Below are 26292 nucleotides of genomic sequence, written 5' to 3' on the forward strand. Positions count from 1 at the left end.
GACTGACCGCCGGTCTCCTGACCTCATAGGAATATATATAGAGAAGGCTGTTAAGTTCAAGTCTAAATGAGACATTAATCCTGAGGATAGGTCATCAGTATCAGATTGGGGAGACACCCTTGTCCTACGGCAGTGTACAGGGGCTGCCGCCTTTCCATGGTCTACTTTCCTCTATCTGCGCACATTATTGCAATGTTAAAAACAGCCGATAGTGGATTCCTGCCTGACCAGATCTAAATAATCTATCCTAGAGATACGCCATCAATATTGTGACCATATGCAGCAAAAAATGAGATCATCTCTAAAATCAATGAATCGGTCACCTGCTTAGAAAGAACGTTTACTCTTAGAAGTTTGGGGGAATTCTAGCTAATTGCTCGGTGTTGAACCTCATTTCCAAGGCTTAGCTTTACAATTTACTTTAAGAGCTTATTTAGTAGGACGCTCTGGGTGCAGCAAACCTGAACCTATCCAAAAAAAGGGAAGTCAGTTTGTCAAAACATTTACCAGTTTTAACGTTACATTCGGTGGCCGGACAGCATCACTCCGAGCTATGAGAAGTCCATTTCCTTCTTACGACCTGCCCGTCAGTGATTAGAGGGCAAAAATCCAAACCCCAACGACTTCACGAATGATTACTTACGAGAGTGGAGCTGCCGAGGACGTCCTCGTCTGTCTCTTAGATTTTAAGACACGAAGTTTATCCCCCTGTGTCACGCTGATGGCCTCGTCTTCGTCGACATCATCATCCCCACTGTACTGTGTAAGAGGAAGTTAAAGTGGAGATTAGTTATTGAAAAGAATGATTGAGAAGAATGAAATGTGAAGCGACCAGTAAGTCATTATCCCCAGTGCTGTCATATTCCAGAATGTCAACCTCCCTGGAGCCCAGAACTACAAGGTGTTCAGTGCTCAGAGACATGGCCAAGGTAACAGAGCCAGAAACCAGACCACCACTGAACAAGACATTGACGGGAAAATGCTAAGAGTGGGCCAGGAAATACCTGAAGACAGATTTTTCAAAAGATTTTCTGGACTGATAGTATGAAAGTGACTCCTGATGGAGCAGATTGATGGGACCATGGCCGGATCAGTAACATGACTCAGACACCAGGAGGTAGGGAACTGCTATGGGCTAGTGTTCTTAAAGATCAGTTAATTGGACCTTTTGATTTTGAGTCCATCTGCGACCAAAACTCTCAAATCATCTGACAGTTTTTAGAAGACACTTTCATCAGGTTAAAATATTCAGGTTTATTAATCTTTTACATTGACCAACAGAACTAGTGGTTCAATAATAAAATTAATCAAAAATCCAAATAGCCTAATATTTGTTCACACAGTATGTGTATGTGTATATGGACAAACTAGATGGTGGCCCGATTCGAACGCATCGGGTATTCTAGAATATGCATGTCCACGTAGTATATTGCACAGCCCACGTAGTATATTGCACAGCCCACGTAGTATATTGCACAGCCCTCGTAGTATATTGCCCAGCCACGTAGTATATTGCCCAGCCACGTAGTATATTGCCCAGCCACATAGTATATTGCACAGCGCACGTAGTATATTGCCCAGTCACGTAGCATATTGCCCAGTCACGTAGCATATTGCCCAGCCACGTAGCATGTTGCACAGCGCACGTAGTATATTGCCCAGTCACGTAGCATATTGCCCAGCCACGTAGCATATTGCACAGCGCACGTAGTATATTGCCCAGTCACGTAGCATATTGCCCAGCCACGCAGCATATTGCACAGCGCACGTAGTATATTGCCCAGTCACGTAGCATATTGCATATACAGCACAGAGCCATGTAGTATACAGCACAGACACGTAGTATACTGCCCAGCCATGTATGTAACAGGTTAAAAAAGACTTAAAATAAAAAAATTAACATATACTCACCTTCCAAGGGCCCCTTGTAGTCCTGGCGGCTCTGTGCGGTGCACGCGGCAGCTTCCGGTCCCAGGGTTGGTATGGGCGCAGGACCTGTGATGACGTTGCGGTCACATGACCGTGACGTCATGGCAGGTCCTTCTCGCATAGCATCCTTGGCACCAGAACCTGCCGCTTGCACTGCCGAGGACAGGGCACGACGTCGGAGGGTGAGAATAACGTTTTTTTTTTATTATTATTTTTAACATTAGATATTTTTACTATTGATGCTGCATACGCATATCAATAGTAAAAAGTTGGTCACGCAGGGTTAATAGCTGCGTTAATGGAGTGCGTTACACCGCGGTCCATTAACGCTGCCATTAACCCTGTGTGAGGGCTGACTGGAGGGGAGTATGGAGCAGGCACTGACTGCAGGGAGGAAGGAGCAGCCATTTTGCCGGTGGACTGTGCCCGTCGCTGATTGGTTGTGGCAATGGTCGTGGGCGTTTTGCCACGACCAATCAGCGACTTGGATTTCCATGACAGACAGAGGCCGCGACCAATGAATATCCGTGACGGACAGAAAGACAGACAGAAGGACAGACAAAGACGGGAGTGACCCATTTTGGTGAGAATATGTAAGGCACAGCTGATTTCTACATGTATATACTGGGAAGAAGTCATCTAATGCATATTTTCCATGGACTTACCAGCTCAATGTCTTCTTTACCAGAAGCTTTGCCCAGATCGTCATGGAGTGAAATATCGTCCACCCCAGAGAGGATAAAGGTTACGGCTACGCTGTTACCATCTTCCTGCTCTCGCCTCTTTTTGCGATAAATGTCGCCTTCGTTCCAGAGACTCATTTGTTTTCTGTAAAATACGTAGAACATGTTCACAATCAACATCTAGAGGTTTTCTAGCTAGTACATGAATGTGGATATGAAAAAGAAAAAAGAAAGAGGTGAGGGGGTGTGGGGTGAAAGGAAAGGATGACATCGCAAATGGTCATAAATGAAAAAGAGGATGTAACGAGCGCAACTTTAGATTACATTTCCACTAAACTTAGGTTTAGTCATGAGCGGACGCGCTTGGGTAATGCCACTTCGGTGTGCTCAAATAATATGTTCGCATGTCTGTTCGACAGCACACATGGGGATTGCCAAACAAACAGGTCATCCCTGTATACATTGGGCTGCGAACAGCCGCGAGACATGCAGGTGCGGGGACTCGGACATATAATTCGAGCACGTCAAAGTCACTCGTTAGTATGGTCGCTCATCACTAATTAATAGCCATCATATTGTCAGTGTGATGGAGATATATATGGGAGAGGAGATATCTGGACGTGTCCCACAGCCAGTGACCACATGTAGCAGGGTACAGCCGCCATGAAAGGACGCACCTTTTCTGATAAATTAACGTATTATCAAAAAGCCAACAGAGGCGCATCCCAGCTGTGACCTTGACAATGAAGACGAAGAATAAATCTATGGGAGCAGGGTGAAGAATTCAGATCTGAACCAGAGAGACTATCGGCCATAAAGGTGCCATTTGGCAAGTGACGAAAACTGAATTCAGAACGTATTGGATTTAGAGCACCAAATAAATTCGTGTACTGTCTGAAAAATTGTGTAACTGTCTGAAAAATTGCGGCAAGACCAGAGACAATGTGATACCGAACCGTAAGGGTATGTGCACACGTTAATCATTTGCTGCAGACATTTTGGCAGCAAATACTCAAGTGTTGGCAGGAAAAGAAAATGCAGCATAAAATAGGTGTTTTTTTGGTTGCATTTTTAATGCATTTTCTTCCAGTCATTAGAATTGGTGAAAAACGCTGCAAACACAGTGAAAGAATTGCGTGTGCACAAGACTTCAGGAATCTGATTCACTTTGTAGGGATTAGGAAATAGTCCATGTAAATGTGAGAACTGTGCAGAATAGAAAAATGACAAACGCAGCCAATACTTAACGTGCGCACAGCTAATTACAGGGATAATTAGGCCAAGAAAGGGAGACATGGCCACCAGAATAAATGACCTCTAATGATATTCCCAGCCCAACGACCCAAATAGTGGCGAGCATATATATAATGTTAGTGCCCTTTCCCAACTGGAGTCATCTGTACCAACCTGCCCAGATGTTGGTGCTGCCCAGGGAATACCATGATCAGCATAGTCCGCGCTGGCTTTGTTGGAGTGCGCCTGTCATTTTTTGTTATTTGCAATGTGGCTTTTCGCGGCAGCATATCTGAGGTTTATAATTTAGGTTTTGAAGGAAACAGTCTATGCAGCCAATATAGTGTGTGCCAAAGTAGTAATACATTTGCCGCGGTTTCTACCTGTCTTATCTATGCTGTGAAAATTGACAACAATCATAAATCTACTGCATTGTGACCAAAAACAGTCACATTTCACCCATGGAAAGAACTTACTCAAGCAGGAACTGCTGCTGAGGTCCAATCACAGAGCCGGGCCTGCATATTCGGATCCAAGCGATGGTTTCCGCGGCATTCATTCTATAATGCTTCATCATGTAACAAGCTATCAGCGTTCCCGTCCTACCTAAACCAGCTGAAAAACACCAAAACGGTTAAAAACAGTCCTTTAAAATATATAATCTCGTAGCTCCTGTATTAATTAAAGGGGTGGTCTGAAACCAACATTGATTTTAATTCTAAAGGTCTATTTGAATCATATTGAGCATACCTTGGTTATCATTCCGGCGTATGCTCAGGACGAGTTCTCTTGTCATTGTGTGATATTACTTTCAATGCACAGTGACAAAGTGCTCCCTTGCCAGTTCTGAGGGGAAGTGAAGAGATGGAGAGAGTGCACTGTCAATGTGCATTTTAAGTAGAGAAGCTGGTGAGCAGGAAAAACAGACCAGCTAATGTTGCTATTAACCCTGTGTGACCAACTTTTTACTATTGATGCTGCCTATGCAGCATCAATAGTAAAAAGACCTAATGTTAAAAATAATAAAAAAAAATAAAAAATCATTATATACTCACCGTCTGTCAGCCCCTCGGATCCACAACAGGCCTTTCCCGCTCCTCGCAACGCTCCGGTGACCGCTCCATGCATTGCGATCTCGCGAGATGATGACGTAGCGGTCTCACGAGACGGCAATGTACTCTTGAGATCGGAGCGCGCTAGGAGCGTCGGTAACCGCTTCGCCATGATCCGGTCCAGGGGCCAACGGAAGGCGAGTATATAACTTTTTTATTTTAATGTTTTTGTTTTGTTTTTGTTTTTTAACAGGGATATGATGCCCACATTGCTATATACTACGTGGTCTGGGCAATACACTACTCCGTGGTCTGGGCAATACACTACTCCGTGGTCTGGGCAATACACTACTCCGTGGTCTGGGCAATACACTACTCCGTGGTCTGGGCAATACACTACGCGGGTTGCGCAATATACTACGCGGGTTGCGCAATAAACTACGTGGCCTGTGTTATATACTGCGTGCGTCTTCATAAATAAACTACATACATATTCTAGAATACCCGATGCGTTAGAATCGGGCTACCATCTATTTTTTAAATAAAAGTATATTAGAAAAGTAATTAGAATATGACATTAAACAGACATTTATAATTAAAATCAATGTTCGTTTCGGACCACCCTTTAAACTTGTAACCAATCATATCAACAAGGAAAATCGAATCGTTTTTAGTCACTCCCCTTATTGAGGAAACAGACAGTCTCCAGCTCAGAATGGGCGAGTATATGACATAGGAAGCACCAGCGCTCACCTTTACAATGCACAGCTATGGCGCCTTCTGCATTTTCACAGATGTTCAGGAACTTCTTCACTATGGCGTCACTTGGTGTACTTCCATCAACAAAGAATAGGTCGTGATGTTCAAAACCGGCATCAGTAAACCGCTTGGCATCGTACAATTTTTTATTCAGGCGAATGATTGTAGAGACGTTGTGCTCTCTGAAGTATGGGAAGTAGGCTTCGGGAGCATGTTGGGGGTATCCTGAAAGAGGATGGCAAAGTATAGAATCCAGACTACTGTCACACTACGGGAATGTTCATGCTGGATAGAATTGGAATTCTTTGCACACATTGAGGGGATTGTTCCCACGTTGTTCCGTCACCTCATACAGTGAGTGATCAGAACAGTAGGACAACAACCTGTAAGTGCCGTTAAAGGGAATCTGTCACCAGGTTTTCCGACCTAATCTGAGAGCAGTAGAATGTAGACACAGAGACCCGGATTCTAATGATGTATCACTTACTAGGCTGCTTGCTGTAGTTTTGATAAAATCAATGCTTTATTTAGTAGATTAGGACTAGTACACCTACTGCCATGTAGTCCTCTATATTCATGAGCTTTGTGAAACTCCGCCTCCACCACGGATTGTCTATTTACTGGTGCATAAGCAGAAAGCTGCCAAATTGGCATCCCTGCAGTAGCGTAGGCAGGGTTATACAGAGCTCCGCATTCTGGTAGAAGCTAACCCCTTCACGCCGCAGCCAATATCCATTTTTCCTCCCCTTCAGCTGACCCCAGACTAATATGACAACCCATCAGCGACCCGCGATCCCTTCCCAGTTGTGCTGATGGGCAAAGTTAATGACACGCAAGCTAGCGTTAAATGCCACCGTCAAAGATTGACAAGTTAACAAACAGCAGGCACACCAATGCTCCACCCATGATTGTTAGGGGCAGGTCCTGGCTTTAATACACAGCTATCGCCTGCTTGGTATGGGGCGGGCTCACTACGCGAGCTTCCAACATGTTCCGTATATACACGGCGGATGTCGTGAAGAGATTTAAAAGGGGTAATCCCATCTCCAAGATCATATACCAATGTAGTACGTGTAATAATATTAGCAAATACCTCCAATTAGAAATTTAGTATGGTTCTTCTGATTGTTGCTTACCCAATGTGCAGGACATTGCAGTAGCTTAGGTAGCTGTTGTTACGACCACTAATATAGTGAATTGAATAATGAAGAAACTGCTACCAGTATTTTAAGCAAAAACAAATGGCAAAAAAATTCTAAAAGATGTCTGAGCGTCTTTTGATCTTTCCCACTTTCCAAGCAGAAAGTGCCAGAGTGGACATATCGCTTATTTTAACTGCTTGAAGTTTTAAGAAATCTAAAGTGGTTAAAATATGTTCAAAATCCTAAACACACAGAAAGTCATTGTTACATAGAAATGCGTTTATTCTTTGGAGCGTTTCAGGCGCACATCCTCCAACAGTGACCCTGCCAACATAAAAATACCGCCATTCTACCACTGAAAAGTGATGGCAAGCTACCACAGAGAAGGCCATGGAGATAAAGGTCTGCTAGAACGCAACGGCTGTGGAATCGGATTCATATAGGCTGCATAGAAAACAAAAATGTGTGCACCAACTGTACATGTGAATATAGTTGTCATAGTCATGCCACAAATGCATATACATATTACACACACAGATAGATCCTTTCCTAATGGCATGGTTGCTGGAAAAAAAAAAAAAATCTAAACAAAACACCCAACTCCTATCATATATGGAACCATGACGGAGACAACAACATACCATTATCCATTTTAATACAACCGGAATTTCATATTACAAAGCAGATTTTAATAAGGAACAAATTAAAAGCATGAAAAAAAAAATACATATACAATTCAGGTACATGTGCCAAGGTCGGCGAGCCAAAAATAATCCCCCAGTAGAAAGCACAAACCATTCAACATCTGCAATATGAGGAATCAAATAAAGAGTGACCGCCGGTTCAATTTTTTTTTTAAAGAAGTGAATGGCACACATGAAAATAAACTTTGTAATCCATCTTATCATGGAAATCGGCTTTGTTCTCCTCAAGGACTGATCTTTCATTCACAGGTAATAATTTCTTATTACTGAGAAAAGAGAGGGCAGTTGGTGCTTGTAAACTTGTATGGCGGGGGAGGGGCTATTGCCAGACAGATCTCCTACTGCAGTTACAGAGAACGAGGAGGAAGATAGCAATTTGTCTAACAAGACATGTTACAAAGTTGTTTATTTCATGTGTACTATTAATGTATGAAAAAAAATATATCTTCAATGAAGCAGATAAAAAGGTAATAATAGAGAGTAAAGCAATAGTCAAAAACTAGTAATAACTGATAATACACGGTAAGGGCTCACCCACCAAAAATTGCGTGTTTCGCAACTGCTCCATCTTGGGTTCAACACAGATACAAGAGGTAAACAACAACATACCATTATCCATTTTACTTTTGTTATGGGGTCCACTGAAAGCCAGAAATTTCTTTGGAATTATCCAGTTGAAGTCTCCGTTTTCAGCTCTCTGATGAAAAAGAAAATGAGAACAATGAACAAAAACGCTCTTCCTCAAACGATTCATGTGATCCCGTTATGATCTACTGAAAATCGAGATACTGCTAAAGCTCTTTACTAAACCTCACCTCATAGTGCTGGTATTCCTCCAGGTCAAATGTGCTAAAATCAAGGAATTCATACTGTAAGGCCTAGAATATATAAGAAAGTATATTAAAATACAAGGAAAACATTACAGGGGTACTCTCAGCGGACATTTTTGTGGATATACTCAGGGGCATAACTATCGCGGTCACGAGCGGGCCCATGCGGGTGAGAAGCTCACCGATGCCAGAGCAAACTTCAAGCTGAACTGTATTGCAGCACAGGGGACCTGCCGGGCCCATGAGCAGTAAGGCACGCTGCCGACGCGCACATGACTGGGGACGCATGGTAGTGATGTCATGCACTCAAGCCACTTGCAATCTGAAATCAGCTGCTGGCTTCAGAAGAGGACACTGTGGTGGGGGAGTATTCAGTAATGCAAAAAAATACTAGTTACATACAGATAAAACATGCACAAGACCAAGGTGCCACAATGGAAATATCAGTCCATGACTCACTGGAGACATCAGTCAATATCCAAGGAAACTTACTTGGAACTGATAGACAAACATGTCACCAACAAGTTCGAAAAATACAAGAAAATATGAATTAATAATGGTAAAAACAGCACAGCATAAAACAGCACGAGAGGTACCAGTGAGAAGAGCACCCCGTGAGGAAGCCATATTTCGTCGATACGCGCGGGGACTTTGTTGTTCTTCACAGGAATATTTTACTTATTAAACTCCCTTCTCCTCTCCCCTGGAATGGTATTTATCCAGTGATAATCCCATTTTCTTACTACTGGTACTGCTCATGTGATTCTTGATGCTGTGGTATTTTCCCCATTACCGTTTATGTATTTTCTGCATTTGTTGGTCACGTGGTTACCCAACAGTTCCAGGTGGTTTTCCTTGGATATTTCCGGATATCTCCTGTGGGTCTCTGGCCTCATTGTTGGAGCTTAAACTGTTATTCTCATTGTAGCACATGGTTTTGTAGATGGTTTTAATTGTATCTGCTGGTTTTTTTGCCTTCCTGAATAAAAATATTACTTTATTTTGGGATGTGCCTGTCCCAGCAGTTACTTTTCCTCCTCATTGCTAGGATTCTTCACTATGCAGTGAGCACTCCCTACTAGTTTGGTGCTGCCCGCTTCTTCCAAACTAATCATGTGCCGACCACTCACCCTGTGCACAGCGTAGAAACAGCCAAGAAGCGTCAAGTGGAAATTACAGGTACCGAACGAGGCATCCCTAGAACACAAAGCAACAGTACAATAGGCATGTGCCAGCAAAGACCACCCTCCCAGTATAATGATGTAGACCACCAGCGACAGGGAGAAGGCCATTATATCCATTGCAGTATTCTAAGTAGTGTAAGCAATTCTGGCTCGGGTCACCTCAGTATCATGGCCTCTCTTTGTAGCCATAACATTGGCAAATGTACCCCCATGATTTATAATAGGGTCTTCAAAGTGTCCATTTTAACACTGCATGCGAGTTCTCCAATTAAAAGTCCCAAGTCTGTGAAAGAGCCTGCAACGCAGAGGTCACATCTTCTAACAATTCACGATATGTTGTCCACTATTGGACAAATCCTTTAGGAACCGCTAAAGTGGCCATAGCATGAAAGAAAAAAAATCCATATACTCACCTCCCAGACCATTTCTAAGGTCAGTGTGGTGTCTCGTGCCTGCAGAAGCTGGGTAAGAGACTGTTGGTCAGCTGCAGTCCTTCAGAGCAGACATCCACTTTGATGTGATGGCTGCAGCCGATCAATAGACACTGTTTGGTATACTACAGGACCGCTGACATCAGGAGTGGGGCCGATCTGGGAGGTACGCTTAGGTTTTTTCTTTATCTTAAAGAGAACCTGTCACCCCCAAAAGCAAAGGTGAGCAAAGCCCACCGGCATCAGGGGCTTATCTACAACATTCTGGAATGCTGTAGATAAGCCCCCGATGTATCCTGAAAAATGAGAAAAAGAGGTTAGATTATACTCACCCATAGGGCGGTCCCCGTCCGGTTCAGGTCCGGGGCCTCCCATCTTCCTACGATGACGTCCTCTTCTTGTCTTCAGGCTGCGGCTCCGGCACACTTTGTCTGCCCTGTTGAGGGCAGAGCAAAGTACCGCAGTGCGCTGGAGCCGGGAAAGGTCAGAGAGGCACGGCACCTGCGCACTGCAGTACTTTGCTCTGCCCTCAACAGGGCAGACAAAGTGCGCCGGAGCCGCAGCCTGAAGACAAGAAGAGGACGTCATCGTAAGAAGATGGGAGGCCCCGGACCGGACCGCAACATCCATCGGATCGGACGAGCCCGCGTGAGTATAATCTAACCTTTTTTTCCTCATCTTTCAGGTAACATCGGGGGTTTATCTACAGCATTCAAAAATGCTGTAGATAAGCCCCTGATGCTGGTGGGTTTAGCTCATCTTCGATTTTGGGGGTGACAGGTTCCCTTTAATTATGGCCATATTAGCTGTTAAGAAGAGATGAACAAACCCTTTAAGCATCACATTCTAGTTACCTAAATGAAAGGTAAGTCACATTTCCCATCTGCAAAATTCTGTACACTTCTTCTGGGAGTTTCTTCAAGTATATGATCTAAGAAATACAATTACAGAACTAATAACTTATTATTACATGGACTACAATAATGTAATTCAGACTGGGCAGGGGCTGCATACAGCATTCATAAGACTGGTAAAATAACATTTCTCATTAGACGTTCTACGAATAAGACACTCAGATAAGTATAATATTATTATGTCACTACAAAGGACGGTTACCTCTGTGCGTATCACCAAATGACATATGCGCAGTAATGGGCAAGTGTAAGGCTTGTACTTACAGCATAACTTCCTATTAAAAAGGCAGCATTGGTTCGTTTTTTCGGGTCACAGTCGGTGTAATGGACGATTTTCTTATTTGCCAGCGAACAGGACTAAATATATATAAAAAAAAAAAAAATAAAAAAAAAAATGGGACAAGTCTTTCAAAAAGAAAAAGCCATTTCCTAACCGATTGAGAAAAATTGTAAAAGGGGAGCAAATCAATAGAAATTTTACATTTTATACAGAAGATTATTATTAAAAAAATAAAATAAAAATCAGCCATTAATTTGTGATGGAACTTCTATGTAGCAAAATTTTCAGCCAACAAGATATTTTATTAAAGGGAAAATGTGCAATTGTAAGAAATAAAAACAACAACTAACCAATGTTCACACGAATATTAACAGTTTACATTGTCATCACAATTGAAGCTGTAGAACAAAAAGGTAGTGCGCTGGCACTGGAAATAGGTTTCAAGATGGCAGTATTGTATATACACACAATGTACATTCTAATGCCGCTCAAATCAAGCATCATAAATCATGTTAATATGGATATAATCAAGGATTATCCTGCGGATTTTAGAAAGACAGTGTCAAACTTATTTATATATTTTTTTTTATCAGTAGCTTATTATGTTGAAGTGCAAGCGCATAAGCATCAATAAAGGTTGAAAAATTCTCTATGGTGAGAGGTATACATTTTTCTTAATCCAGGAAATTTGTTTATATGTGAGAAGACATTTTCTAAACTATTCAACTAATGTCTGCAGAGAAAACATTTGGGTATGTGCACATGGTAAAATGGTCCACTGCGGATTTTTCTGCAGTGGATTTGATAAATCCGGAGGGCAAAAACACTGCGTTTTTCCTGCGGATTTACTGCCTTTTTTGTGCGGTTTCCACTGCGGTTTTACACTTGCGGTTTTCTATTATGGAGCAGGTGTAAACCCGCTGCGGATTCCGCACAAAGAATTGACATGCTGCGGAATGTAAACCGCCCGTGCGTTTTTTTCCGCAGCATGGGCACAGCATTTTCGGTTTCCCATAGGTTTACATTGTACTGTAAACTCATGGAAAACTGCTGCAGATCCGCAGCAAAATCCGCATCGTGTGCACAGAGCCTTTGTTTGAAGGAGAGGGGAGGGTAATTTTTCCTCACGTCTCCAAGAAGAGTGGTAGAGCGTCTCACTCGGCTGGACACAGAGGTAGAACCAGAACACTATCTCTTTAAGAAAATGCTTGGTTTATTGTAGACAGCACAAGACAAGCTTGGGAAAGTAAACACGGCCCTCTGTGCAATACAAAGAAACTGTCCTTTTTCCTAACGGCGATGAGCCCACTCACAGGTAGCAATGTCCACTGTTCAGGTTTAGCAAACACTTCCCTGGAGTGCTCCCTCTCCAGGCACACACTGAACACTGAAAGCTTTGGAAGTCAGCAATTTAAGCCCAGACCATGTGACTCCTCCATCGTGTGATTGATCACATGATCTCAACATCATACAGGTCCTGTCAGGACACTGCAGGTGGAAATACGTGGACATTCTCCCTCCCGTTCTACGAAGGTCCACCAATAAAATAACTTTCCATAAACCGTCCCAACACGAAGTGTGTTGGAGGAAAAGATTCTGGTTTTACAGCACCGACGCCAACATGCGCAGTGGCACGCATCTCCCTTCCATCACGTCACCAGTGACTGTCACATAAGGTACTTACAAAGTGAATGGTGCATTGTTCCAAGGTGCTGTACCCTGGGGGCCCCTTTTTGGAAGAAGCTCACATGCGAAACGGCGTAGTCAGGGTAGGAGTGCGCAGCACCTTGGAACAATGCACCAGTCACTTTGCAAGTACCTTCTTTGAGACGTGAGGAAACATTACCCTCCCCTCGCCTTTAAACAAAATGCTTTCTCTGCAGACATTAGTTGAATAGTTTTGAAAATACCTTATCACATATAAATATTTTCTGGATTAAGAAAGACTGTCATCACTAAAAATGTATACCTCTCACCATAGAGATTTTTTCAACCTTTATTGATGCTTATGCACTTGCACTGTAATTTACCATAATAAGCTACTAAAAAAAATATAAATAAGTTTCATAGCATTGACACCCTCTTTTCAAAATCCAAAGGATAATCATTGATTATATCCATATAAATAAGGTTAATATGTTACTTGTTTTGAGCGGCATTAGATTGTACATAGTGTATATACAATACTGCCATCTTGAAACCTATTTCCAGTGCTACCTTTTTGTTCTACAGCTTAAATTTTTATGACATTTTAATATTATAACCCAGTAAACATTTAATTTTTAAATAAAAAACTTGCAACCTAACCACCTTTTCCTCATGTTATTACTTGGGGTTGTGTACTATTACATTAAAGTGAACCTGTCACCCCCAAAATGGAGGGTGGCATCTGGGGCTTATCTACAGCATTCTGGAATGCTGTAGATAAGCCCCCGATGTATCCTAAAAGATGAGAAAAAGAGGTTAGATTATACTCACCCAGGGACGGTCCCGCTGCGGTCCGGTCCGGTGGGCGTCGCGGTCCGGGGCCTCCCATCTTCATAGGATGACGTCCTCTTCTTGTCTTCACGCTGAGGCTCTGGCACAGCCATACTTTGTCTGCCCTGATGAGGGCAAAGTACTGCAGTGCGCAGGCGCTGGGCCTCTCTACTTTTCCCAGCGCCTGCGCACTGCAGTACTTTGCTCTGCCCTCAACAGGGCAGACAAAGTACACCTGCGCCGGAGCCGCAGTGTGAAGACAAGAAGAGGACGTCATCGTAAGAAGATGGCAGGCCCCGGACCGTGATGCCTATCGGACCGGACCGCAGCGGGACCGCCCCTGGGTGAGTATAATCTAACCTCTTTCAGGATACATCGGGGGCTTATCTACAGCATTCCAGAATGCTGTAGATAAGCCCCTGATGCTGGTGGGCTTAGCTCACCTTCGATTTTGGGGGGTGACAGGTTCCCTTTAAGTGGTGGATGTTTTTGCCTCACAAAATTTCTAGATTGTGTTAATATACGATATATCAAAATGTATACTACATTAATCCGATAGGTAAATGGCGTAATAAGAAAAAAAAAATCAAAATGCAATATGTGGCAATCAAAACATTGCATCTACCCCAAAATGGTACAAGTAAAAACGTCAGCTCAGTGCAAAAAAAAAAAAAAACTCCTTACCCAGACCCATATCCTGAAAAATTAAAACGTTACAGGTTTCGGAAAATGGCAAGGGGTTTTTTTTTTTGGATTTACGAATATTCAAACTTTATTTGTCACCATACATGGAGAAAAAAAAAACTGAACTGGAGAATTATGCTTCCATGTCAGTTTTACCCTAAAGTGAACATGTAAAATAAAAAAGTTTAATTGTGAAATTGCACTTTTTTCCCCATTTTCCAGTACAACATGAGGTAGAATGAATGGTGTCATTCAAAAGTACAACTCACTCTTCAAAAAAAAACAAAAAAAACCCTCATAATGTCGGAAAAATAAAAAAGTTATGGCATGAAGGGGTTAATATTTATTATTGTAGCACCATTTATTCCAAGGTGCTATATTTTTTTCCATAAGGACTGTATTATTCAGACATCGTATTAATCTATTGATGGAAGAATATTTGCCAGCCAATCGATTTCCAAGTTTGGTAAAATATTTTGGCTATGGCCAACTGCATTGGGAAAAAGCCTCCAACTTCCCTCACAAGACCCAAAATAGAGGACTTAGGACGACATGGGGATTGAATGTCATAGCCCCCAGAAATGAGCATCCAGATATAGTGGGTACACATACCAAACCCTGTCTTTTAGACTCCTCAAACCTAATAATGAAAATAAAGTTAAGTCCAAGTGGGTGTGATCAGAGAGCTTTCACTGGAGGCGTGTCATTCCTCCTCACACCGGTTACTTCTGTACGAGATGTAATGACAGACCGCCTGCAGAGCAGTTGCCATGAGCACAACAGACATTAGTATCATTACCGACATTTCCGGAAAGCAGTGTGGGGACAGGGGCAGTACAGCAGAGCTGACAGTGTTATGAGGGGAGGAGGGCTAACGTTTCACATCTAAACTCCGTTATGATGCCCCTCCCCCTGACTACTGTGGCTTTATCTGAAATGTGTTAATCATCTACGCTCTACTACTAGCACTCTGTAATCTTGCACAAGGTTAGACCAGGAGATCAGGGATGTCTGGCATTATACATCTCACACACTGAGAAACCTAATCTAAGCTATCGTGGAGGTGTGTTTTTTCCCCCCTGTGTGTGCCTGATTATGATTGGGTGACATCAAACATGTGCAAGAAATACACACCCCTATAGAAAACAATCTGATAACGCCCACCTTGATTTAACAAAAATTTAACTAATTAAGTGCCCAATAGTTTGATTGTTCAAATGTCTGCAACGTAGGTGAAATTAAAAAAACAAAAAACAAAAAAAAACAATTCTGCTTTGCAGCCACTACTAGTTTGTGCAGTTCAACATGAACAATTTGGTGAAAAATTATACTTATATACCCAGATCAGCACACGATAGTCAATGATGACACCCTTGATCTACCACCAAAGTAGCTGAAGAAAAAAAAAGGTTTCTAGAACTGCTAGACTTGGTGCTGCAGTATGTAATCCTTTACATCTGTTTGCTGCTTACCAACCCACAGTGAGCTCACAAGACTACAGCACATAAGTCCAACACGAATCCCGCTGCTTCACACCCAGCTAAATAAAAATCCTTAAAAAAAGGCACACTGCTGTAACCATCTCAATTTCAAAACTCACCTTCATTTTTTTATTTAACTTGCAGCAGTATTTGTACAGCATAGCCAGATTAAGTGGTCCAAAGTCAGCATAGAAGCTAAAAGAAAAACACAAATCACTAGTAAGTTATGAGTTTGCCAAAAGACATGTGGGAGGTTCTCCAAATGTATGGAGGAAGGTGATGTGGTCAGAAGAGACCAAAATTTAAGTTTTTGGCCACCAAGGTAAACACTATGTCAGGCGCCAAATCAACGCAGCTCATCACTCCAAGAACAGCATTCCCACAGTGAAACATGGTGGTGGCACCATCACGCTGTGGGGATGTTTTTCGGTAGCAGGGACAAAGAAAATGGTCAAAATCGAAGGGGAAGATGGATGGAGCAAAACCGGGATATTCTTGAGCAAAACCTGTTTCTGTCTGTCAGTGATTTGAGACTGGGACGGAGGTTCACCTTTCAAAATGACAGTGTCCCAAAGCATACTGCTAAAGCTACATGTAAATGTTTTGGAGTGGCTTAGTCAAAGCCCAGACCTTAATGCAATTGAGAATCTGTGGTCAGACTTGAAGATTGCTGTTCCCCAAAAGAAACCATTAGGCTACTTTCACACTAGCGTCGGGCAGTGCGTCGGGCCAAGGTTCCGACACTAGCAGTGAATGCGCCACACAAAGGAGGCAGCGGATGCATTTTTCCTGAGCATCCGCTGCCCCATTGTAAGGTGCGGGGAGGTGGGGGCGGAGTTCCGGCCGCGCATGCGCGGTCGGAAAAAGCGGTCCGTTGACAGCAAAAAACGTTACATGTAACGTTTTTTGCTCCCGGCGGTCCGCCACAACAGTCGCACGACGGTTGCGACGTGTGTCAATGCGTCGCTAATGTTAATCTATGGGGCAAAAACGCATCCTGCAAACAACTTTGCAGGATGCGTTTTTTTCCCATAAACGACGCATTGCGACGTATTGCAAAAAACGCTAGTGTGAAAGTAGCCTTAGTGATGAACAAACATGCTCGGACAAGCATGCTAGTGTGCTAACCGGGTGAGTGTCTTTGGTGGGCTCAAAAAAAATATCTTCTAGTCCCCACGGTTGAATGACAGCCACAACACATATATATTGTTCGAAGTCACTCGATTAGCACTAGAGCATGCTTGGATAACACCTTAAAGGGAACCTGTCACCCCGTTTTTTTTTATATGGGATAAAAATATGGTTCAATATGGCCTGAGCTCTGCTTTACATCAGTACCTTTCATATCCCCCGATTCCCCACCTTTGCTGAGAAAATACCTTAGTAATCTCTCCATTTTCGTATGTCAATCACACCGGTCCGATGGGCGGGGCCTAATCGCTGTCTCTCCTCCCCGCTCCTCGGCATGTCTGACGTAACTAGATCTGTGAATAGTACAGATCCCGGGCAGTTTCTGCGCGTGCGCATTGAATTAGCCTATAGCGCCTGCGCAGTATGCAAGGAAAATGCATGCGCAATGAGTTGTATGCTTTGCCCACTGTTGGGCAAAACATACTGCTCACGCACGAGACGCCACTTGAATGCGCAGGTGCAGAAAACAACGCCAACGCAGGAAAGAAGATTTGTAGAGCAAAGCCGGAGGTGGGGAGAAACGGCGATTTCGGTATTAGGTAATACAGCTAGAGCCTATACGTGCTGTCCTCCGATTAGGCAGTAAGTATCAGCTGACAGGGTCACTCTAAGAATTATCTGCATTTATGTTAGGTCCATTCACTATAGAATTAAGACCTATAGCATGCCACAGCCTAACAATGTGTAATAAACTCACTGTCAGGATTCGGTTTATGCAATTCCCTAATATTCTTTATACAGTACTACCAAATCAGATGTGCAGGCATACCTACCACAAAAATCCACATCCCCATACAGGGGACACCCTGCAGTCTCCACCACACTGGAAGAGACGATGACCCAAGCACCACTCACCTGGCGTTCGGGAGGTCATCACTTTGCATAAATGCCAGAAAAATAATAGAATGTCTTCAAAAATCCCCCCCACTTGGTCTGAATCCGGCCAATGGCTACATCTCCATTAACCTTATTTATTTTCACAGTTTTCCATTGCGTGTGCATGCCTTTTCTAATGGTACCTCTCATACTTAATAAACAAAAAAAAAACTTTGTGGACGCAGTTAGCGCACAATTTGTACGGCCCCAGAAGGATGGTACAAATATCCAAATGGCCCCTGGCAGAAGAAAAAGAAACAAAAAAAAAAACACAACAACAATCCCCATCACACAGTATGGTTCAGTTTACTTACTTTTCATAGCGGAGCTCCCCGTCGATGGAGAAATAATGGGTATTCGGGCTGGTCTTTGGTGTGTCGCAGAGAATGGCGAAGTATAGACGCTCTGAAAGGAGAAGAGGGAAATACGGGTTACACTACGATGCTGCAGATACACCCCATGTTCTAACAATGGGCGATACATACCACACATGCCGAATGTGAAGGTGGAGGATGCCTTACTCCGTGAACAATGTAACAAAGGACACGTGCACACCGAGCCACCAACCATCACCGGCACACCCAGCCCCTCTCCCAAATACCACACAGATTACTAGGCACGCTCAGGAGTAAAGCAACTACACAGGCAAAGGGCGCACACATGCCAGATTATTCATGTTAGAGACAGTTATAAATTAAATAAGTGCACTTCCACTTAAAGGGAATGTCCGCAAAACTCCACAGCAGCTACCAAGTAGTGAACAGGGGGCTGCGGTGTGCCGCTCCATATACTGCATATATCTGACTGGTTAGTGAAGCTACCTGATATAAGACACCCATCAATTGGAAACTGAAAAACTATCCTAGCCAATATGTTCATCCCGGACAACCCCTTTAATCCAGTTCACACCATTATTGATTTAATAGATGCAAAGGTGTTCTAGTGCTAAATTTGGAGTTTTTGCTATGTAATCTGATGGCAGCATGAGATAGGGGCTGAGACACTGATTTCAGTGATGTCTCACTTAAGGTACCGTCACACATAACGATATCGTTGCTTTTTGTAACGTAGCAACGATATCGTTACCGAAATCGTTATGCGTGACAGCGACCAACGATCAGGCCCCTGCTGGGAGATCGTTGGTCGCTGGGGAATGATCAGAACTTTATTTTGGTCGCTGATCTCCCGCTGAATCGGCGTGTGTGACGCCGATCCAGCGATGTGTTCACTGGTAACCAGGGTAAATATCGGGTTACTAAGCGCAGGGCCGCGCTTAGTAACCCGATGTTTACCCTGGTTACCATTGTAAATGTAAAAAAAAAAAAAAAACACTACATACTTACATTCCGGTGTCTGGTCACGTCCCTCACCTTCAGCTTCCCACACTGACTGTGAGCGCCGGCCGGCCGTAAAGCAGAGCACAGCAGTGACGTCACCGCTCTGCTTTACGGCCGGCCGGCGCCCCGCTCACAGTCAGTGCGGGAAGCTGAAGGTGAGGGACGTGACCAGACACCGGAATGTAAGTGTTTTTTTTTTTACATTTACAGTGGTAACCAGGGTAAACATAGGGTTACTAAGCACGGCCCTGCGCTTAGGAACCCGATGTTTACCCTGGTTACCCGGGGACTTCGGCATCGTTGGTCGCTGGAGAGCTGTCTGTGTGACAGCTCTCCAGCGATGCTGCAGCGATCGGCATCGTTGTCTATATCGCTTAATGTGACGGTACCTTTATTAGTCGTTGTGTGCGGTTTCCATACATTGTGCAGTGATAAATCATTCAGACTGGCTCTCTCCTGCTAAGTGGTCCCACCACGCCCCCTCCTCTGATAAGCAGCACACTGTCAATATACCGTGTACACAGGATAGCTTTGGAGCGCTGCTACATTCTACATCGAAAAGCGGCTCCTGTCAGAACTGCACATAGTCCCACCACGATCCGTGGTACCTGCACCTGCACCTGAGAAAAGCTGACATAGTTCTCACTGTTCTTAGGAGCTGGGTCCTGAAGACCACTCACATCATTGTGGCCTGCTCTCCCTGCGATAAGAGCGAGCAGGGGACATTGTTGAGAGTTGTAGTCAGCCGTCAGCCCCCGCTGCCTATATATATATGTTTATATATATACACACACACACAAACAAACATATAAACCCTCTTTTTGGCAAGAGTGGACCCTCACCATATCTATGCATAGGCTAACTGGCAAGACTATACACTATCTAGTTATTGTAGCGTCTACTACCAGTGTTTGGACTCATTAGGGGTACTCTTCGGTGAGCGGGGTACTTACATTAGGGTCCCAACTAGTGATGAGCGAATATACTCGTTACCCGAGATTTCTCGAGCACGTTCGGGGGTCCTCCGAGTATTTTTTAGCGCTCGGAGATTTAGTTTTCCTCAGCTGAATGATTTACATCTGCTAGCCACCATAAGTACATGTGGGGGTTGCCTGGTTGCTAGGGAATCCCCACATGTAGTTATGTTGGTTAACAGATGCAAATCATTCAGCTGAGGAAAACAATCTCCGAGCACTAAAAAATACTCGGAGGACACCCGGGCGTGCTCGGGAAATCTCGGGTAATGAGTATATTTGCTCTTCACTAGTCCCAACCTCCGGACAGGCAGGATTAGTTCAGGGTAGATCAAGGGGCAGATAGGCCCGATCTACCCGAGTGATGTCCCTGTACACTCCCAGTTCCATTTCTGGGTTTTCCATACTATGGTCTTTGTTCTCCTCGGTTGATAAGTGATTTTATGGCTCTCGCGGAGCTCTGATCTCAACATCGAGTGTGTCTGGGATTACATGAAGCGACCGAAGGATTTGCACAAGTCGACCTCTACACTAGATCGTTGGTTAGTTCTCCAATATTGATCCAAGTTAGGATTTTCTTTTGTACATTTACTTTTTTTTAATCAATTAACAAAGAGCAAACTATTAACACTTATTCTTAAGGTACCTTCACACTAAACGACGCTGCAGCGATCCAGATCGCTGCAGCGTAGCTGTTTGGTCGCTGGAGAGCTGTCACACAGACCGCTCTCCAGCGACCAACGATGCCAGTAACCTGGGTAAACATCGGGTTACTAAGGGCAGGGCCGCGCTTAGTAACCCGATGTTTACCCTGGTTACCATCCTAAAAGTAAAAAAAAACAAATGCTTCATACTTACCTTCCGCTGTCTGTCCCCGGCACTGTGCTTCTCTGCTCTGGCTGTGAGCGCCGGGCAGCCGGAAAGCAGAGCGGTGACGTCATCGCTCTGCTTTCCGGCCGCTGTGCTCACAGTGAGTGCAGGAAAGCACAGCGCCGGGGACAGACAGCGGAAGGTAAGTATGTAGTGTTTGTTTTTTTACTTTTACGCTGGTAACCAGGGTAAACATCGGGTTACTAAGCGTGGCCCTGCGCTTAGTAACCCGATATTTACCCTGGTTACCAGCGAAGACATCGCTGAATCGGTGTCACACACACGCCGATTCAGCGATGTCAGCGGGAGAGCCAGCGACCAAAGAAAGTTCTGGACTTCTAGCCCCGACCAACGACATCACAGCAGGATTCTGATCGCTGCTGCCTGTCACACTGAACGATATCGCTAGCCAGGACGCTGCAACGTCACAGATCGCCAGCGATATCATCTAGTGTGACGGTACCTTTACTTGCTGCATCTGTCCCCACATCTTCCTAAAGCTTCTGCATTGTACTGTACACACATTTTCTTTTTAAAATATAGATTGCATAAATAATTAATTTCCATTCTGTATACGACTGTTTTTTTTTTTTTTTTTTTTTTTTTTACATAAGCCTACTGTATTTTTCGCCAAACAGTATTCCCTACTGCCTGACATTTTACGGAACCTTTAGGCCATGTGCACACGTTCAGGTTTTTTTCGCGCTAAAAACGCTATAAAAACGCATACATTATGCATTCTATCATTTAGAATGCATTCTGCATGTTTTATGCACATGGATGCATTTTTTTCCGCGAAAAAAACGCATCGCGGTAAAAAAAAATGAGCATGTTCATTATTTTTGCGGATTTTCTGCATTTTTCCCGCAATTCTATGCATTTGGGAAAAAACGCACAAAAAAGCGTCAAAAAACGAGAAAAAAAATGCATGCGGATTTCTGGCAGAAATGTCCGGTTTTCGTCAGGAAAATTTCTGCAAGAAATCTTGACGTGTGCACATACCCAAAGCTCTACAGAAATGAGCAAAAACAGATTACAAAAATGGAAGTACTGAACAAATCCCAACAATAAAACACACATCCAGTCAGACAAGTGACGCATTTATGGTTTAAAAAAAAAAATGTGGTAACAATAAGGTCGTCTGATTAGAGTTTTTACTGTTGATACATTCCAAGTTATTCCAGAGGAAAAAAAGAAAAAAAGTGTTCTGTTTGAACAAGACCTCACATACGTAGGAGGCGAAGGCAACGTACACACGAGTATTCAGTCAGTATTTTACCTCAGTATTTGTAGCCAAAACCAGGAGTGCAACAAATAGAGGAAAAGTATAATAGAAACATATGCACCACTTCTGTATTATCACCCACTCCTGGTTTTGGCTTACAAATACTGAGGTAAAATACTGACCAAATAATGATAGTGTGAATGTCGCCTTATGTGTGAGCCATGTATATCTGTGCATCAAGAAAAAAACGACTTAATAAATCACATAGTAACACTTAACTTGGGAATAGACTAGTAGGACTGACCGATGAGAAAACAATGTAACCATTGACAGAATGTGTGCACAACCCTCCCCAGAAGTGGCAACCGCGGCAGAGTTTACACAACACCACTACAAGCGGGCACACTGACCAAACAGAAAGAACGTAGAAATGGTGGGGAAACGAGGGGCAGAAGTTGGCGACCACAGGACGGTGGCTAGGGGGTCTGGAGTGAGGCGCTCCTATCTAGCCCATGCACATTTACACTAGATGACTACAGTGATGAGGTCTGTGATATTTAGAGTTCTTGTGTCTGTACAGGAGCCGTGGAAAGCGATAAATCTACAGGACATGACTACAGGCCAGCTCCGCTCCTCAGAGACACGTACAGCGAGGACGGATGTTATTAGGCACTTCTTATGGGAATATTGCACGGTCTTGAGAGAACTCTACAATGGAAAAGATGTGTCTGAAGGTAGCACAAGACTGATGGACAGAAGGAAGGGAGAGCGAGCAAGTAGTCTGCACAACATACCCCTCCATGGAAGAAATACGTGATCACACATATAAAAGATAGTATGTCATCCTGAATGGACAAGGATGGCGGAATCTGGCATCTGTAAGCCAAAGAAAAGACAATCCCCTCATAAAGCAACAAAGCACCGCTCCGTAGTAAAAGCATACGAAAACAAAGTTACGGGGTGACACAGGAGGGTGTGAGGAGCTCAGACACTGCACATGCGCAGGTGACACAGGAGGGTGTGAGGCGCTCAGACACTGCACATGCGCAGGTGACACAGGAGGGTGTGAGGAGCTCAGACACTGCACATGCGCAGGTGACACAGGAGGGTGTGAGGCGCTCAGACACTACACATGCGTAGGTGACACAGGAGGGTGTGAGGAGCTCAGACACTACACATGCGCAGGTGACACAGGAGGGTGTGAGGCGCTCAGACACTACACATGCGTAGGTGACACAGGAGGGTGTGAGGAGCTCAGACAATACACATGCGTAGGTGACACAGGAGGGTGTGAGGAGCTCAGACACTACACATGCGCAGGTAACACAGGAGGGTGTGAGGCGCTCAGACACTACACATGCGTAGGTGACACAGGAGGGTGTGAGGAGCTCAGACACTACACATGCACAGGTGACACAGGAGGGTGTGAGGAGCTCAGACACTACACATGCGTAGGTGACACAGGAGGGTGTGAGGCGCTCAGACACTACACATGCGTAGGTGACACAGGAGGGTGTGAGGAGCTCAGACACTACACATGCGCAGGTGACACAGGAGGGTGTGAGGAGCTCAGACAATACACATGCGCAGGTGACACAGGAGGGTGTGAGGAGCTCAGACACTACACATGCGCAGGTGACACAGGAGGGTGTGAGGAGCTCAGACACTACACATGCGCAGGTGACACAGGAGGGTGTGAGGAGCTCAGACACTACACATGCGCAGGTGACACAGGAAGGTGTGAGGAGCTCAGACAATACACATGCGCAGGTGACACAGGAGGGTGTGAGGAGCTCAGACACTACACATGCGCAGGTGACACAGGAGGGTGTGAGGAGCTCAGACACTACACATGCGCAGGTGACACAGGAGGGTGTGAGGAGCTCAGACACTACACATGCGCAGGTGACACAGGAGGGTGTGAGGAGCTCAGACACTACACATGCGCAGGTGACACAGGAGGGTGTGAGGAGCTCAGACACTACACATGCGCAGGTGACACAGGAGGGTGTGAGGAGCTCAGACAGTACACATGCGCAGGTGACACAGGAGGGTGTGAGGAGCTCAGACACTACACATGCGCAGGTGACACAGGAGGGTGTGAGGAGCTCAGACACTACACATGCGCAGGTGACACAGGAGGGTGTGAGGAGCTCAGACACTACACATGCGCAGGTGACCTTTAATCCACAAGTCATGGAGGGAGGCAGTGATACAACAGAAGAGGAACCACAGCAACCAAACCCAACTTTGCTTTGGTCCCGTCACGGTTGGGGAACTAATGATCATCCGATGTCTGGTGCAGGAATCCACCTTATGGGGACGGTCACCATCCGGGGTGTGACAAGGGCAGGGTAAGCCCCCGCAGCTAGCCTTCCTGCACTTCTCTCTGCCAGGACACACAGAGGAGACTTACCACCAAACACGTCCACCGCGCCAGGGGGCAGGGGCTCGTCCTCCATGCTGACGGGCTTCAGGTCACGGACCAGGGGCCATTAGATCGCGGGCGACCTTTGCACTGAGCCGCCTCTTGTGGGCATGAGATCGGGTAGGTCCTGATGGGTGCGGTGCCAGTGTACGATCAGTGCAGTAACTTATCAGGAACGTGGCAGCGGGCAGAGCGGGGCACAAGGAGAACTGCCCGAGATCAGCAGCAGCACGGATTATGGTGTGTGCCCGAACATTGCAAACAAGAGGGCGTGAGGGGGCGGGGCTACTGTACAACTCCACCCCCCGTCTCTGCCTAATCGGGTGATTGGTTACCGGGCCAGCCGTTGGGAAAAGGAATGCGGCACACAGCCAATAGTGAGCGAGCACAAGTTTAAATGCCCAGAATAGGGGCGGAGCCAGGGTAAGTTCGCACTGCCACTGCCAGCACCGTGACCTGACCACGTACATACTCTGTACACCGGGAGGAGGAAGAGGAGCAGCGGCAGTGAGTGTACGCAGCGAGTCCGACCGGGGCACACAGAGGCCGGCACCGCATCAGCGCTTCTTCCAGGACATGTGATGGGACATACCGTGGCGCAGTACATGTCTGGGGCCTGGAGTGCTACATTTAGGCCCGGCAGCCATGCCTAGTCTCATCAGATCGGAAGAGTGTGAACAGGGGCTAAGGCCCACTTAGGCTACTTTCACACTAGCGTTAACTGCAAACCGTCACAAAAACGTCTTTTTGCCGAAAAAACGGATGCGTCAAAAAAGTGCAAAATGTATGCAACGCATACAGCATTTCGACGGATCCGTCTATTTGGGGATGTCTGGCCAATTAGCTAAAAAAATCCTGTTTCTGAGCATGCTCAGTAGAAAAAAACGTATTGCAGCACTGCATTGCGTCGTATGACGTGTCTCGACGCATCCGTCGCTCATAGACTTTCATTGTAGCCAAAGACGCATGCCGATGGATGCGCCAAGACACGTTTTTTTGTCGGAGCCAAAAAACGTTGCAATCTACGTTTTTCCAGACGACGTGTCGCCTAATTTCGACGCATCCGTCGAAAGACGTATACCGACGTATGCAAATCCGTCGCAATGCGTCGCCAATACAAGTCTATGGGGAAAAAACGCATCCAGCAAAATATTTTGCTGGATGCGTTTTTTCTGCAAAACGACGCATTTTAACGTATTGCAGTTAACGCTAGTGTGAAAGTAGCCTTACTGTGCAAGAGGCTATAGTGACCGATTGTTCTCAAACCGGCTGTGACAAGTGAGCTAAACGCTTGTTCGTCAGGTGACATTATGGGAGCAGCGCATGGACCTGTGTGGCCAAGAGCAATAGCAGATGTGACACCTGGACCCGGCCGGCCAAGTGGCTCCAATTTATCACTCCAGAATGGGCCACTATCCCAGTGATTTTTAGCCTTTTTGTGGCAATATATTTATGTTAGTGGTAAACTTAGGTTGATATGTTTTGCATTTATTGATAAAAAAAATATACATTCTGCAAATTAAAAAAACACTGTTTAAACTTTGACTGCTTCGCCTTTCAATCCCGACAGTCATACCACACAATAGTGACTTCTAAGGTTCCCATAT

General features: G+C 44.8%; 1 protein-coding gene across 5 annotated transcripts in view; it reads right to left on the bottom strand.

The window, feature by feature from the left end:
- The window catches only part of CDC14B (cell division cycle 14B), a 42644-nt gene extending 17720 nt beyond the window's left edge, over nucleotides 1-24924 (bottom strand). For 4 of the 5 annotated variants that reach the window (XM_069762106.1, XM_069762085.1, XM_069762094.1 and 1 more), the window contains exons 1-12: nucleotides 24674-24922; nucleotides 18166-18256; nucleotides 15904-15979; nucleotides 11126-11218; nucleotides 10802-10878; nucleotides 9463-9529; nucleotides 8318-8380; nucleotides 8112-8199; nucleotides 5651-5881; nucleotides 4322-4460; nucleotides 2595-2757; nucleotides 644-759 (exon numbers count right to left, since the gene is read on the bottom strand). In XM_069762106.1, the coding sequence (XP_069618207.1) occupies nucleotides 644-759; nucleotides 2595-2757; nucleotides 4322-4460; nucleotides 5651-5881; nucleotides 8112-8199; nucleotides 8318-8380; nucleotides 9463-9529; nucleotides 10802-10878; nucleotides 11126-11218; nucleotides 15904-15979; nucleotides 18166-18256; nucleotides 24674-24719 (1250 nt within the window). In that variant the 5' untranslated portion in view covers nucleotides 24720-24922. Of the gene's footprint in view, nucleotides 1-643; nucleotides 760-2594; nucleotides 2758-4321; nucleotides 4461-5650; nucleotides 5882-8111; nucleotides 8200-8317; nucleotides 8381-9462; nucleotides 9530-10801; nucleotides 10879-11125; nucleotides 11219-15903; nucleotides 15980-18165; nucleotides 18257-24673 lie in introns of all 5 variants that reach the window. The other variant, XM_069762089.1, reaches the window with a different exon arrangement.
- Between the last annotated feature and the right edge of the window lie 1368 nt (nucleotides 24925-26292).

This window comes from Ranitomeya imitator, chromosome 1 (assembly GCF_032444005.1).
Source record: "Ranitomeya imitator isolate aRanImi1 chromosome 1, aRanImi1.pri, whole genome shotgun sequence".
Taxonomy (NCBI): Eukaryota; Metazoa; Chordata; class Amphibia; order Anura; family Dendrobatidae; genus Ranitomeya; species Ranitomeya imitator.